This window comes from Protopterus annectens, chromosome 3.part0 (assembly GCF_019279795.1).
Source record: "Protopterus annectens isolate FY-2018-M chromosome 3.part0, PAN1.0, whole genome shotgun sequence".
Classification (NCBI taxonomy): Eukaryota; Metazoa; Chordata; order Ceratodontiformes; family Protopteridae; genus Protopterus; species Protopterus annectens.
Window position 1 is genome coordinate 1,143,161,784 of NC_056731.1, and position 17,463 is coordinate 1,143,179,246.

Below are 17,463 nucleotides of genomic sequence, written 5' to 3' on the forward strand. Positions count from 1 at the left end.
CTTATAGATTTGTTAAGTCTTGGTCTGAGCAACAGAGAGTCCTAGGAGGAGTGTAGAAGGAGATTAGAGGGGACAAGTTGGGACAGAAAGATGGCTGGTACAAGATAGAGTGGATAAGCTGAAGTTGAGAGAGGTGGGGGAATTACAGTGACTTTAAGGGTTTTAAGGAGAGAGAGTGATGAGATGTATTGGTTTGATTTGCAACAAATCTGGCCACTTTGTTATAGGTAGTTTCAAGCTTGGTTAGGAGAGAGGTTTGGAGGTTGGTGAGGAGTTGAGAACTGTACAATAGGCTTGGAAAAAGAGAGGCATGAGAGAGGGAGACTTTAGCTTTGTTGGATAGAACTTTTTATTTCTTTATAAGAGGCCAAGTTTTTGATGGGTTTCCTTAATGTAATTGTTAACATGCAAATCAAATTTCAGTTGGTCATCTATCATAACCCCTAGAAGTTTTGTGTTGCGTTCAGCTATGATAAAAGTTTCACTTGGAGAATGGATAGCAACAGTGGATTTAAGGTGGTTTAGGTTTTTGGGAAGAAAAAGTAAAAGCTTGGCCTTTTTAGAATTCAGAATTAGCTGGTTGTTAGAGAGCCAGGTTTCAACAGATTTGAAGGATTTCTGAATAATAGCATTTAAGTCAGAGAGGGTGTCACAGCAATTGTTATGACTGTAGAGTCATCTGCATATTGGACAAGGGATGACTGAGGACAGTAAGTATAGAGAAGATTAGTAAAGATACTGAAGAGTAGTGGACCAAGTATAGATCCTTGAGGAACACCCTTGTTGATAAGGAAAGGAGGAGAGAGAGCAGAGAGACATTTTACTGATTGTAGTCGATCTGTGAGGTAACTAGTAAACCAGGCAATGGTAGAAGTGGAGAAGTTAAGGTTAGTGAATTTGTCCAGAAGAAAGGAGTGAGATACTGTATCAAATGCTTTAGAGAGATCTAGGAATAAGCATGACACTGGTTTATTGTTATATCCGGCCAGAGAAACGGTGTTGATAAAGGATAGAAGGGCAGTAGTTGTGCTATGTTTTGGACGAAAGCCATGTTGTGTGAGTGAGCAGATTTTTAAGTGTTCCATGGCTTGCTTATGCATGCATTTTTCCAGTAGTTTTGAGAGAAGTGACAGGATGGCAATGGGTCTGAAATTGGAGATTTCTATGGAGTTACCTCTTATGTACAGGTAAAGTACAAAATTCTTTAGAATTCTTACCAGATAGAGGGAACTTTTGATTCAAAGACAGAATGGTTTATCAGTATAGAGACTGGGAGGGCTAGAGAGTCAGCAACTATCTAAAGGAAGTAGGGCGGTATATTATCAGCAGACCTGGAACAAGGTTTTAGTTTGCGAAGCAGAATTTTAATGTAGCTGGTAGGAATTGGTTTAAGGGAAAATATGTTAGTAGAATTCTGTGTAGAGGAGGGGTCAGGTGGATTTGTAGTACAAGAATTAGAGGGAACAGGACTTATCAACTTACTTGTGGATTCAATGAAGTAGGAATTGAAGACAAAAATTGTTTCTAGGGGCATGTTTGTTGGGCAAGGATTAAGAGATAAGGGGTTTCCAGGATGCAGTATTTGATGTATTGAGTGCCAGAATCTGTTAGGCTTTGTCCTTTGAGAACTAGGTGGGTTACTATAGAAATCTTTACTGTCTTTGTTTATATGCTTTTTAGTAAGGTTTCTGAGTTATTTATATTTTTGTAAGTGGATGGGGTGTTCAGTTTTTACCCAAGTTTCCCACATTCTATCTCTAGTTTTCATCATGGTATGGGTGGCATTAACTAGAGCGTCAGCTTTGACACATACTGTACACAGGGGTGCACTGAGTTCAAAATATTTAGGAAGGCTGAGTTGAATGAGTGTACTGCTTCATCTAGAGGGAAATAGGTCAGAAAAGACCAGTTTATTTTGTTAAGGAGGGTATTAAAGGTTTCTGGGTGGAAGTTTGATAGCTTGCAACATGTGATGTATATATGTGGTCTAGCGAGATGTGGACAGAAGCTTAGAACTTTTATTGGGGAGTAATCTCTTAGGGAGTCAAAGTTTCAGGGTTGTGATATTTATGTGGGTCTGAGACTAATATCCAGTCAATAAGTGAGCCAGAGTTGTGAGATTTATTAGCATGGGTGAGAGTGGAGATAAGTTGAGTAAAGCCATGCAAGGTAATACATAAGGTAGAGTTTGGTGAGCAGAGAGATGGCCAATTTATATTGACGTCCCCTAGGAGGATGATTTCATTATGTATGTGTTGGGTAAGCCATGAGAGAATATGTTCCAGTATGGGAATGTTGTCACCAGGGGGTTTATAAATGGCTGCTGCAGGGATTGTAATATTATTAAAGCTTAAGGTTGGTAATCAGGAGTTCAGAAGATAGAAAGGATGGGACACATGGGTCTATTTTACAAGAGCGAAATGCTAGTAGACCGACTTTCAAAACACAGAGACGACAACGTCGAAGTTTCATATGACTGAAACTTCACTTTACTGTCTTTCTCAAGACTGAAAGGTGAAAATGCTGACTTTTGCTGACCTGAGATGAGTGGAACAGGAAATTTGTCGGTGTTATTGTCTCGGCGTTTTTAAAGTCAATCTACTGGCATTTCAATCTTGTAAAGTAGACCTACACACACATATACATTTTCTGAGAAATCAGGGAGGACTGAAGTCACTAAATGACGACACATATTTGCGCTTCTAACTTTATACCCTTTAGAAAATGCAAGCTAACATAAAACCTGTTATTCTAGCAATCTTCTAAATTTATAAGAGCAATATTTAAAATCTATCCCTATCTTGGGATCTTTGCCCCCCATTATTTTAGGCTTTGTCCATATTTCTTATGCTAAGAGGTTGAGAGGTATGGGTGAATAGGTTTAGTTACATTTTTTTTACAGTTTTTAGCTGCAGGTCTGCAACTAAATTTTAGGCATCCTAGGACAACCAAAGTGCACTGTAATTACAAACTGTAAATTGGCACTGAGGGGTCTGAACTTTCTTACACAGTAAATTAAGCCATCTGCTGTAAATGGAAGTTTTAGCAGACTGCAGTTATCAGTTGAGCTGCATCAATGAAATCTATAAAACAAAATCTGCTGCACATAAGGAGCGAACTACTGTTGGTCATGGATGAGAATGTCTCCAGAAGTTGTTCCCCCAAAGCAAGATCCGATCCTTTTGAAAGATAACACCAGTACTAAGGCACAAATGTATATTTCTTCTCCTAGAACAAACTTAACTCAGCAGCTATTAACTACTGTACTACACATAACCATTGTCACTGTAGCCCCCCTACTCTTTTCCTGTAATCTACTCTATACCTAAAACTCGCCGTCAAGCCTACTCATTGCTACTAACTCCTATTTTACCTAAATTGCACCCAATAATACTTTTTTTTTATTTTCTTCAATCAGTTTTGTAAATTGTGCAATATTTTCTCCTTTATGTTACTCCAAATAACCAAATTTGACTGGAATACATGTAAAATAAGGTGTTACTATCAATGTAACTACTACGACATATACATCTGATCATAGACATGACTTTCTGTTGTTTTAATTAATTTTATGGAGCTTTTCTAGCCAGGAGGCCATTGAAAATGGGCTTTTCTTCTTCAATCAGGCTATCAGTGTCAACAAATGAAAATAAAATAATAATAAATAAAATGTGAAGAGAAACAAATGATTAAGCTGTTGAGAACTTTGCTGGCAATATACTCACAAAGGTCATCGCTGGGGTCATCTGTACCTTTTCCTCCACAGCACATTATAAAAGGCACTCGCTTCTCGACTACAGCACGGCATTGAACACATTTCTTCATCAGGTTGGCACAATCTACAACACAAGCAAAGAAATATGTTAAATCTGCAACCATCAAAATGAATTAAAAAACCCACAGGGAATATGGCTGGAACATGACTCACTAACGTATGATTTTTTCCCTTGTCAATCGACGGTCCAAGGTTCAGTCTTGACTTTTGGTTACTGTGTTTAATTTCTCCAAATGTTTAGGTTTTGGTTTTATATATCTTGACAGGAATGGACTCCACTTTTAAGTCAGGGCATAATTAAAGTTCATGATAACAGTTTTACGTCAATCAGTGACGTTTATCAAGAGTGCTTTTCTCAGCACCCACAATGTACCAAAAACTGCTTCCTTCTGCAGTTCATAAGAGGTTGCCTATCTTACTACTTAGTCATCAACTTTTCCTTTGCTTATGTCCATCCAAGATGCCTTCATGCAAACACCTTCAAAGTCAGTTGCAGTCTTTCTTTATAGAGCCTTTGGCAGCAAGACTTGCACCCCCTTCTGAGGAAGTTCAGTTGAGTGGTCATAAAGTTTGCTCTATAGCCATAGAGAGTCAAATGAACAGCAAGTCAAAGCACGTTTTGAAACTTGAAAGGAGTCTATTTGTTTCTTTTATGGCCTATTCATAAACCTCCAATACTGATTCAGTGGTAAATCCATGTGTTTTGCTTTCTGAAGCAATTAGTAACGCATCCTGATTGTGAAACAAACCAAAAAGCACAAGTGCTGCGTCCCCAGGAGTCAACCTATAAAACCCAATGACTTTAGACTGGGTGGACCAGAAAGTCTGAATTCTGGTACAGCAGACCCACTATGGAAATGGAAGGAAAGAGCACATTTGCATGAAGAGATACTGAAGAAGTTAAACAAAACATGTCTCATATGTGGAAACAAAGTATGTCTCATATGTGGAAGAGATTTATTAAGGCCTCAAAGTCTGAAGTTTTAGGAAAAGCAATGACAGAATAAAAAGAATGAATATGTCTACCTCATTTTATTACTTGCTTTTGTTCGTTTGTTGTCCAGGTAAACCCAGTACTCAGAATTACTCCTTTTCAGGGGTGACACAAAGACACTTGTCTGGTTAAGTGACTTGCTCAGACCAAAACAGAGGGCAAATTCAGACTGAAGGTCTTAAAACCAGACTACAGCATACAGCTTATTAACATCCCACAATCCTAATCCTCTGTTGTAAACTGCAAAACAATCTGCTATAAAGACGCTATGTACAGGAAATATGTTGTAAAAACAGACACTTGGAATGTGATACAACTCCAGGCACAATCACTTTTTCAGACTCTCAATGCAGGAAATCACTATGTGACCTAAATAGTTCACAGAAGAGCTTTTAGATACCTGTGAAGGACTGAAAAAGTGGAAATTAATGAACATGAGCAAGTGTTACATAAGCTGAATAAAAATAAATGAATAAAATAATTTCTAAACAAATCAGAGCTGCTAAGGTAGAAAATGCACACTGGGGGTTTAAATGATTCCAGAAAGGATACAAAACCTGTGAACTGAACACATCCACGAGAAGATTATGTAAATGGAAAGGGGTAATATACAAGGAAGGTACAAATAATGGCAACAAGAATAACAGAATATAACACATTGCCCATCCAGTCTGACAGGCAGCAGAGGTGTTGCTAGATGTTCATGGCCAAAATAGAGTACAAAAGCATGCATTAGTTCTAACAACTGTACGTAACGGAGAACTTGCGTCAGTCTGATGGTGCAAAAGCGAGACTTGCCATTCTCAGTGCCTGTTATCCAGGGCAACGAATGTGTCAGCTAGGGTGAGTAACCCTGACGTTTAACAGCTTTCTTTCCTGAGGGATGGCCTGGATTACAGCCACAGTGACCCTAAAAAGAAGCGGGGCATGCCACTGACAAGCTAAGCACTGCAGATATAGACATAAAAATATGACATTTTAAGTTATCGGAGTTGTGGGGAATGTAGAAAAACAGAAATAACTAAGGTCTGTTAATTCTGTAATGATCCGGAAAGAGATCAGCTTGCTCCAGTCTGGATCTTCAATAACATACACAAAATGGTGCATCAAGATATTTAACGCCAACACATTCCAAGGAGGGCAATTCCCTGCCTCTGGTAGACACACCAAGGATTGCCCAAATGTATGCTGATACACTAAGGTGAGTATGAAGCATGAACATACATTGTAATGAGAGGACAAGACCAAATCTAACTTGTCATTTTGGCTGGTAATTAGGAGAGTGAAATGCAAGTAGTAAAGGCATAAAACCTGGAAAATCTTGAAAAATACAAGATAAAAAAAAAATCAGAGTCAGATCTTACACTTTGAATCTTACTGCACTTGCTGAAGACGTAAAAGCAGCCTTTGATGAATGACTATATGCTGATTAACTTGACCTTATACAGGCATTCAACACTCTTCTGTGTAAGGAATATAAGACAAATAAAATGCAATAAATGTCCGTCCATATGCCGTTCAGTGGGTAAAATAATAAATAAGCAACAAGATACAGCAAAGCAAGGTGACAAGAGTAAGGGTTTGGCATAATGTTTAAGGTAACCAAGAAAGTAAACAAACAGGAATCAACAAAATCCACAACCAGCAATAAGGTCCAGTAATTAAAATTGCAGGCCAACCAAGGTTTCAGTACTTTAATAAAACACAACAGGATTGAGGGCTTTCGTATAAAAATATTTCATCAGAATGCTCTCAATCCTGTTGTGTTTTATTAAAGTACTGAAACTTCGGTTGGCCTGCAATTTTCATTCCTGGACCTTATTGCTGGTTGTGGATAATGTTTAAGGTCTTTGTTATCTCTCTCTTTCCCAATGGGAGTTATGAGAGGTGTCCGAAAGGAATCGGTACTAGGGCCACTTTCTTTTCTTAAGCCCTCCATCCTCAGCCAGGATGACAATTTGCAGGTGGTCAGTGTCTCTACTCCTCAATCCCTGAACCATTGCTGCCAACCTAAGCACAGAGCTGGTAAATTCAATCATTTTTGGGGATGGGAGTGGAGATTGAGGCAGCTAGACCATGCATCATCCACTCCTAACCACAGAAAGACATTTTATACACACTACATTTCCAAAAGGGGTGGGGGACATACAATTAGGTAAGCATGTTCCTCTGGGAGCAGCCACCCATGAAACATTGATGTCTTCCCCCACATGGGCACATTTGTGAGACACCAATGCTGATACTTAGCATCCACTAGAGAGCAGTATTCTGTCACAAAAAAACATACTCTTTCCCTCAGATAGATGAGCTGGCTATTGGCCATTTAAGCCGACACCCCAACCAGCCCTCCAGCTTCTCAGGTCAACTGTCTATCCTGGGTCACAGGCACTGCAGATTGACTCCCAACCTCTGATCTAATGGGCTGACTACACTACAGCCACTTCTATCTGCATTACTCATTTTAGATACGAAGTGGGGAATGCTCACTAGATAGCCACATATACTAATAATTGCTAAGCAGATAACATAATTATTTCAACAAAAGATGTCCAAGCTTTACAGGATGGTCTACAAAAATACATACTGCAATGCAGTTGATGCTTGTCTATTGATAAAACAGCAACAAACTCTCCCATCTTCTGCAACTAACTTTACATTTGACTTTCTAAGAAAAAATGTGAACATATGGTTATTCCAAAAAAACTTAAACTTCTGAATGAATTAATTTACTTACAAAAGAATAAGCCAAATTGCATGCTTAGCGTCTCTTGGGTTTCATAAGCAACATCGGTTTAGCTTTTACCTACCTGGAAATGAGGATCCAAGCAGCTAAATCAATTTCTTGCCAGAATATGCAGAATTGCTACACATTTCCAACACTGAACAAAGCTGCACGCCCACAAAAATGTAGCTACATTACCTAGCACTTGTGTACTTTAAGGGTTCCAATAGTTCCAAACATCCAGGTAAACCTGGACTTCAGCAACAACAGTTCTTTTATAATAGGAAAAGCTTCTTTTCAGTCACAACAGGGACCTCCTGTTGAATTTTTCCTCAAACTTCTACAAAGACCAGGCTATAATCAACAATTAATTTATCCCTGCTACCTTTATTAGAACATTAACTCTCCTGAATATAAATGTTACTCAGAGCTCAGAGATATCAAATGACAATAAAACTTGGCTCCAGTTTAAGATCTCTTTCAACCAGTGCACATTAGTATGACAGATCCATACTCTCCAGGTAGTGTTGCAAGACTAAACTATGACAGATCCATACTCTCCAGGTAGTGTTGCAAGACTAAACTATTTGGTTCAAAAACAGAGCTGCCTCATTATATAGTGCTTCCCCATCTCAGACACAGGGGACTGAGACTAAGCTACAGTTATCAGCCAAATCCTTCCACCAAGGCTGGCGGACTCAGTAGTGGTCATGTCACATTATAGACTCCTCTCCTCCTAGTGTCGACATTAGTTGTATCTCATCCATACAAAACAGAGCTTGTCCTGACCCTATTCAAATGAAACCTTCACAACTGGATGGGAAATTGTAAATTCATCAGTATGGACCCATGTCCCTTATGAACAAAGGCTGTCAATAAGAAAAGTATTATCCTACCTACCGCCCCCTCCAAAATCTCTTAGTTACCACCCTACTAACATGCTCCCTATAGATGTCCATGATACTTGGGATCCAAATGGGTTTGGGGTGCGTGACTAGGCTTGTAAGGGCCCTAGTGGTTGTTAGCCTAGTGACAACCTGTGGACCTATAAAAGCCTTCCTAAGTCTAACCTGCTCCTAAGGTAGATTCATCCATCCCTTAAGTACCGATAGTTTCTCTCAGTCCTTCAGTCAGATACATCACTAATGTCTGGCCCTTGGATAGGCCAAACTTGGAGATAGCCAAAATATTATATACCTGACCACTTTAGTAGCAAACTCTGTTAACATGGATGGGAACTTAGCTATCCCAAGACTCACTTTTCTGAAAAAAATTACCAGTACTCTGAAGGCCTCTCTGTGAATCCAGAAATATGAGCTGTTTCAAATTCCTGAAACCGCCAGTCTTGAAGGTTAAGTGGTTCAGGAAACACAAAATCATGGGGTGTAAAATCTATGGGTTCTGGCACAGGCTGTTTGTCATTTGAAAACCTACATACATCCTGCCTTTCAGTTTAAGGTCTGCTCACCATATTCATCATTTGTCCATGTTTCCACATAGTACCTTTTTGCTTGCTCTTGTGACTATTAAGCATTACAGATTAAATCTAGAACAACAACAAATGTACTGAATTCTTTTCATGGTGTTACATTACTTTGCAAAAAAAAAACATAAGTGACAGTTTCTAGCTGACTGCTTGAGCTGGCAATGTTTATGGAACTTTAGTTAATTTAGTCCACAAACAGTCCAATTATTTTGCATAAATTCTTCTTTAAAGTTTTTATACAAATGTTCCCATGTCTTAACCAAACAAAAACTATTTCTTCTTGAAGGATTCATGATTGTTTTATTCTGGTATATCACAAGACAGATCTGCTGTCTTTACACATTCTCTGTCTGGAATAAATTTCTTCTGAAATGTGCTATGGCGGTTTTGCCATCTCTGGTGGTGGTGGGGTTCAGTGCCTCCATGCCTGCCAGAACCTAGCAACAACCATACTTGTTCAGATTTTAAAAAATGTCAGACATTTAGGAATGGGAATGTTACTAAGATAACTAAATGTATGGAAAGTTACTGATAAGATTAACATTATTCTGAGAAGTTAAATGTATGCCTTATTATTAAACTTTTACAAGAATGCTACAAAGGCTTCATTCTAGATTACCAAAACTGGGTGGATTGGCATAATGGTTATAGTCTTCACCTCACAAAGGTAAGGTACAGGTTTTGATTCTGACTGTTGGTTACTGGCTAGGCTTTTAACAGTCCACTGACAAATAGTCTAGTATTCATCAATTCCTGTATTTATGTGAAATAAAGACTAGAATTTTGTCACTGGCTATTCAGTAAGAGGGTAAATGATTTACTTACTCTCACAGGCACACATGTGACCACAAGGCTGGAACAGAACTGCTGCTTTCTTGTCAGAGCACACCACACATTCCTCAATCTGTAAAAAGAAAGATGCAATTAGTTATCATAAAGCAGAGTATTCCATTAATGTAGGAGTAACCCCCCCCAAAAAAAGGAAGACACACTAATAAGGAAAATTAATTCAACAACAAAGAGGTCAAATGAATTAAGCAAGTATTTGTTCACATTCTGGATACCTCTGGTGCTTCTAATTATGAATCAAGAATACACAAATATTTCAAAGTTCAAATTTAAGTACCTAAAATATTAAACAATAAAGAATTCAATAAAATATTAACTCAAGCATTCAATCACACATTACTCACTTTATGCAGTTTATGGTACTACAGGAGCCATAGCAAATCCCAGGACTCAGTGGGCACAAGACAGCAAACCTAATGAACAGACGTACCATAAAATACACAAATACATTCACTTACACACAGCATGCACATCCATGGGCAACTTGGAGGATCAGCAAATCACCTACAAACATATTTCTGGAATGGAGGAGATCACACATCAAATTGCACACAGAAAGGTAATCATCAAACCAAAACAAAGTTTTGCGCAAAGTATTACAAAAAATTGAAAGCAAGTTCAAAAATTTGTGAAAAGTCGCAAAATGAAGGGAATCCCCCAAGCTACAAAGACAGAACATGCCAAAAGTGAAGAGTCTGACAGGCAAATAAGTACCCAAAAACCCAAGGTTGGCTCCATACCACAAACTAAGGACTAATTTCAGCATTTAAACAGGACATTATAAAAAGTACAGTTTTGTACCTACCATAAATGTAGATGTTCGAAGATCCACATTGCTGCAGTCCTTACTTATGGGTAGTCCACTGTCCTCGGTCGGCCCGAATACCAAAGTATTAGGCTGACGTCGGTCATGGGCGCCTAGATCTGACATCAGAGCGTCAGGGTATAAAGGCGCATGATCGACGTCATATCCTCAGTCTTTTCTTGCCCCAGATGTCAGAAGGCCAAACCAGAAAGGCCACAGCCAAAAACAGAATACCTCCCAAAAACATGCCCAACAACAACCATCACCTAAAGCATAGCACCAAGTCAAACTACAGTGGGGAAGGAGGGAGGGTAAATTGGACTGCAGCAATGTGGATCTTCGAACATCTACATTTATGGTAGGTACAAAACTGTACTATGTTCTTCATCTCACATTGCTGCAGTCCTTACTTATGGGTAGAATCCCAAAGCAACGGGAAAGGGAGGATGGTAAAAATCATAAAGCATTAGGGGCCGCTAAAATGCCCTGTAAAATTGCAGTGGCAAATCCAGCCCTAGACTTAGAATAAAGAGAAAGGTATGCACTGAACTCCAAGTAGCTGCCTCCAAAATGTCTTTTGTAGCTACCCCCCTTAGAAAGGCTGTAGAAGTAGCAGTAGCCCTAGTGGAATGAGGCCTGATTCCAGCAGGAATCTCCTTACCATGATGGGAATAACAGAAAGAAATACAAAACCCAATCCATTTAGAAATAGTTTGTTTTGAAACAGGTTTACCCTGTGAACCCAAAGCAAAAGAAACAAACAATTGTTGAGACTGTCTGAACTCCTTGGTTCTGCTCAAATAATAATGCAACTGCCTGTGAATATCCAAAGTATGCAAAATTTTCTCCCCTTTATTTTGGGGGCTTGCATAAAAAGTAGGCAAATGAATAGTTTGATTTAAGGCCACACTAGAAACCACTTTAGGCAGAAAGGAAGGATTAGTACGCAAAGATACCCTATCCTTATGAAAAATCAGGAAAGGCTCCACTGCCATGAGGGCCTGTAATTCAGAAGCCCTTCTTGCAGAGGTAATGGCCAACAAAAAAGCGGTTTTCCATGACAAATACTTTAACTCGGCAGTAGCTGCAGGCTCAAAAGGTTGTAGAGTAAGTTTTTCCAACACAAAATTGAGATCCCAAGCAGGAGTAGGAGCTCTACGTGGGGGTCTTATATTCCTTGCCCCTCTAAGAAATTGCTTAAACCAAGGATGAGAGAATAAAGGAGGGTCACAATCATAGTGAGCAGAAATGGCTGCAGCATGAACCTTTATTGAGGAGAAAGACAAACCCTTGTCCACTAGCTCAGCAAGATATTGAAGAGCAACACTTAAATCAGGTTTGGAGACATCAAGGTCCTTTCCTTTGCTCCAAATAAAAAATCTCCTCCATTTATCAGCGTAAACTTTCCTGGTACTAGGCCTCCTGGCCTCCAAAATAACATTCAAAACTTGTTGTGGAAGCTGAGACCTTCCAGAGTCTAAAACAGAATATGCCAGGCTGTTAGATGCAGAGACTGAATCTTGACATTGAGGAAGTGACTGTCCTCTTGTGACAAAAGGTGCGGAATCAAAGGCAGAGGCCATGGAGGTTCTCGTACTAAACTCCTCAGTAGCGGGTACCAGTGTTGTCGAGGCCAATCCGGTGCTATCAAAATCATGGTTGGCTTGTCTTGTCTGGCCTTCAAAAGTACCTTGGGAAGAAGAGGCAGAGGTGGAAAGGCATATACATGCAAATTGTTCCAAATGAATGATAGAGCGTCCACCTTCCAAGCTGTGTGATGAAACCTTTTTGTGCAAAACTTTGGCAACTGGTAATTCAGTGGAGAAGCGAACAGATCTATGTCTGGAGTTCCCCATAACACTGTCAACTGTTGAAATACATGAGGATCCAATTTCCACTCGTGAGGATCCACTATTTGTCTGCTCAATACATCTGCTAAGGAGTTCTGTGCTCCTGGTAGAAACCTTGCCTGAAGATTGAGGTGTAGATTGAGAGCAGTTTCCCACAGAATCATCGCTTGCCTGCAAAGAGGGTAAGAATGGGTTCCCCCCTGCTTGTTGATGTACCACATGACAGTAGTGTTGTCTGTTTGAATCAACACCTGCCCTGGGTGAAGTAAATCTTTGAAAGCCATCAATGCAAACTGGACTGCTAACATTTCCTTCAAGTTGATATGCAAATGTTGGAGTTTGACAGGCCACGTGTTTTGCACCCATTTTCCATTGAGGTGTGCTCCCAAGCCTTGTCCGAGGCATCTGTCGTTAGAATCTGACTCGCCTCTGGCCGGGTCACAGAGAGTCCCTTGTTTAGGTGACATTCCTGAGCCCACCACAAAAACTCCTTCTGAATGCAAGGTATTATCTGAATGACAGTGTCTAGATCTTGGCAGTGCTGTGTCCACACATTTTTGAGATACCATTGAAGCTTCCTCATATGCAATTTGGCATTGGGAAGCACCAAAATACAAGATGCCATGAACCCCAAGGCTTGAAGGACTGTCCTTGCAGTCAGCCTGGACCGTAGAGACATTTGCTGGAAATAAAGAGAAAGGCTTCTTTGTTTGCCCGGGGTCAAAAAGGCCATCTGGGAAGCTGTCTCACACCCAGAAAGCACATGTCCTGAGAGGGTACTAGACTGGACTTTGTTTCGTTCACAGAATACCCTAGGCATCTTAACACTGCCATCACATACTGTAGATGAAGAAGTTCGTCCTTTTCTTGTGCAATAATCAGGCAGTCGTCCAAATAAGGATAAATCTGTATTCCTCTTAGTCTGAAAAATGCTATCACTGGAGCCAGAACATTTGTGAACACTCTGGGCGCAGTAGATAAGCCAAAGGGCAATGCAGAGAACTGATAATGTAAATTTCCAGCCAAAACGCAGGTACCTCCTGCAACTGGGCCTGATAGGAACATGAAGGTAAGCCTCTTAGAGATCCAGAGTAACCATCCAGTGATCTTTTCCCAACAGAGGTAAAAGTTGTTGTAAAGTCAGCATCTTGAACTTTGGAATGTCCAGGTAAGTGTTGAGGATAGATAAATCCAAAATTGGTCTCCACGTGTTCCCTTTCCTTTGAACTAGAAACAGGCGAGAATAAAATCCTAGGCCCACTTCTGACAGAGGAACTGGCTGTATAGCTCCTATTTGAAGAAGTAAAGAAATTTGTCTGTGAGCCTCTATCCTTTGCCGAGGAGGGCGTCTGGCATGCCTTTGAAAGGAGGCATGGTGTGGAAATAGAACTTGTAACCTCGGTTTATAATGTCCAATACCCATTTGTCCTGGGTGACTAAATGCCAATTTTGCTTGAAAAGAGCCAACTTTCCTCCCAAAGGAGCTGCCAGGCCAGAAGAATCTGGCAGCTGAAAATGCAGGTCATTGGGCCTGTTTACGAAAGGACTGGCCCCTGCCCTCACCAGCAGATTGAGCAGGCGAACTCCACTGTCTCGGCCTGAAGGTACTCTGAGCTCTGCCCCTACCATGCCTAGATCTACCTCTAGACTGAGAATCAGAAGAAGGGTACGTCCACCCCTTAGTAGGCCAATTTCTACTAAACTTTGGAGGTTGTACCTGCAAAAAATCTTTAACAGTCTGCATAGACTTAGCCTTGTCTTCCATTTTCTTTAAGACTGACTCCACAGGAGGACCAAACAAAACTTCAGACTGTAAAGGGGCATCCAGAATTCTAGACTTAACATGCTCAGACAAATTCTGATCCTTAAGCCAGGCATGCCTACGAATAACTGAACCAGTGGCAGCCACCCTAGAAGAAGCCTGTAAAGCATCAAAACCACATTGCAAAGAGTGCTTACCCACCTGTTCAGAAACATGCACTAAATCCTGCAATTCTTTACACTCTATGCGCTCTGCCAAAGCATCCACTTTAGATCTTAGCTGAGAAAGGAGGAAATTCTGATACTTCAACATATGAAACTGGCAGTTCAAAGCTCTCATTGCTAAAGTAGAAGAGGTATACACCTTCTTACCCCATCTATCCAAAGCTCTAGCTTCCTTATCCAGAGGAACCGGATTCTTAACAACAGAGGCTCCAACACCCTTAGGCCCCTGACCAATAGTTTCTGGGTCCACCCTAGGACTCCTATACAGATAATTATGAGCCTCAGGCACCCTGTAATACCTGTCCGGTCTGTGGTAAAAACAAGAACTCCCTAAGCCTCTTCCGTGAATTAGAGTAATCCTGTTCCTCCCACTTAAAATGCTCCCTCATGGAATGCAGAGTTTCTGAAAATGAAAAATCCTCTGGAGGAGAAGCAGAAGGAGTGGAATCCTCTGCATCAGAATCAGAATAAGGAGGGAAATCTTGAATGTCTTCAGCAGAAGACTCTGAATCATCTGAGGCCTGCTCCAAACTGTCCAACTCTGGCTCCATCCTGGGCCTCTTATCAGGAGGGGGCATAGAACCTCTAATTAAAGTAATCAAATCCTCTGCCATTTTAAGCATGTGCTTAGGCCCAGACCCTGAAGAACCAGAACTGACACCAGAGGAAGGCAAAACAGACCTGCCCTAAGAAGGAGCCTTAGAAACAGTAGCAGAAGGCCTAACCACCTTAGGCATAGTAACCTGAGAGGCCCCTTCAGCCTGACCTGCCTCCTGAGAGGCCACATCTTGTAAAATCAAAGTTTCCCCCTGGGACTCAACAGAAACTTCAGCCGGATCCACCTGTTCAGCTGTAGCTTCTAAAGGTCCGGCGTCCGAAACGGACGAATCATCCTGCCTAGGCTTTAAAGATTTGTCTTTGCGCTTCTTAGTAGAAGCAGGCGTCGGAACATCCGACGGCATATTATAATTACACCTCTTGCCAAAGACTAACCTAGCGCAATCTAACCTCCGTTTTATAGTGCGCTTATTAAACCTAGCACAAAACCAACACCCGACTATGTCGTGCTCGTCCCAAACAAGGAATACAAAGCGAGTGGTAATCCCTATGCGGTATCTGTTTCCCACAAGAAATACAATTAATCACTTTTTCTGACATCCGGTAAGTAACTGAGGCAAGAAAAAACAAAAATATTCTAACGGGTACTTAGCCCAACTTGGTATCGGTCTGAAACTCCGAAAACGAAAAATTTCAGAACGCCGAACGGCACTTGCAACGCTGCTTCTGCATCGGACCATGCGGCAAAAAAGACTGGGGATATGACGTCGATCATGCGCCTTTATACCCTGACGCTCTGATGTCAGATCTAGGTGCCCATGACTGACGTCAGCCTAATACTTTGGTATTCGGGCCGACCGAGGACAGCGGACTACCCATAAGTAAGGACTGCAGCAATGTGAGATGAAGAACATCTTGCTGTTACACTTCTAAAGTAGGTCTGCAGTGGTTAAGCCCTCCTGCACCCTTCAAACCTCTACTAACTATAATTACTAACTCTGAGGTCACTGTAACTCAGAGTAGGAGGACTATTCCAAGGTACTGTAACATCAGGCTTAAGATACATTCTCACACTCACTATAACAGTCTTGTAATTCAGAGTGTTGCAATTCTGACCTTTGGAATTACAAAGGAGAACTCTCAAACTGCATCTCTGGAACCACCAGCAACCCCAAGATGGCACAGCAGAGCACAAAAAGGATAGACAGAACAGTGCAGCAGAAACTCTGAGATGGGATGGGCCCATATCATGCTCAGCAAGACATCAAATAACCAAAACCACATGGTATCAGCCTATACTGCAGATCCTGGAGATCCACAGCAATATGATGTTAATGACTAGTAGTAGTAAGCTAATTGGTAGATCTCAGTACTAGCTGCAAGTGTCAAGTGGCTGCAGTGCGAGTGTGCCATCCTTTGGATGAGACACTAAACTGAGGCCTCATCTGCACAACTTGGTGGTAGCTCAAGTGGACATAAAAGATCCCACGGCACTTGGGAACTTCCCCTACTCTTCATCCACTGCCCTGGACGAATTTCCCTAGTTAATACAAATATCACCTTAGGTCTCTTCTAAAAGGAGGACATTGGCTTAGTGAGACTAACCTATTCAACAAAGTTTAAATAAAGAACAGTTGTGCAAGACCTTACCATAACCATAGATGTCCTTCTCTTCTATGCTGCAGCATTCATAATAGTAGGGAGCAGCTGCTTGCAGCGCCACCATCCGGCCAGTATACCAAAGTCTTTGTCATGGAGGGTATGTGTGACATCGGCTACGAGGGCCATAAACTGGCGTTAGGTATAAAGGTGACGTCTGCAAGTACCCTCCTCAAAATAGTTTCTGCTGCATATACTAGTGCCCCTGAGGTTTTTCAGGAGGGTCCTAACTGAGACCCTTAGACTTACATGCCTGCCAGAGCCAGGGCAGTAATAAGGCTATGTAGGTAGATACCTGGAGAAGAAGAAAGCCACAAGTGTTCATAAAATATCTGCTATAGCAGAAGCAATAAAAAGAGGGTAGGAGGGTGGGACTGAATACTGCAACATAGAAGAGAAGGACATCTATGGTTATTGGTCTTACACAACTATTCTACGTCCTTCTATGCTGATGTTGCAGTATTCATAACAGTAGGGAGAGTACCAGAGCTTTAAGTATGATCTTGGGAGGAGGAAGTGTTTCCATGGTCCAGAAGACCCTGTAGGATAGTTCTGGAAAAACCGGCTCTAGCACGGGATGCCATGTGTAGCTTGTAGTGTTTGGTGAAGGTGTGCAGTGAGTTCCAAGTGGCTGCCTCTAAAATAGAAGGGGAATCAATGCCTTTGAAAAAGGCAGAAGAGGAGGCAGCTGCTCTGGTGGAATGTGGTTTGATACTGCCCTGCAAGGTTTTCCCATGGTGGGAGTAGCAGAAGGAGATGGACTTGGAGATCCATGAGGC

The 17,463-nt window shown here is 41.1% G+C and overlaps 1 protein-coding gene across 1 annotated transcript in view; it reads right to left on the minus strand.

The window, feature by feature from the left end:
* MIB1 (MIB E3 ubiquitin protein ligase 1) overlaps positions 1-17,463 on the minus strand; it is a 1,882,202-nt gene that overhangs the window by 211,408 nt on the left and 1,653,331 nt on the right. Inside the window, exons 23-24 of the mRNA XM_044065767.1 lie at positions 9,803-9,881; positions 3,726-3,839 (exon numbers count right to left, since the gene is read on the minus strand). Of these exons, the coding sequence (XP_043921702.1) occupies positions 3,726-3,839; positions 9,803-9,881 (193 nt within the window). The remainder of the gene's footprint in view (positions 1-3,725; positions 3,840-9,802; positions 9,882-17,463) is intronic.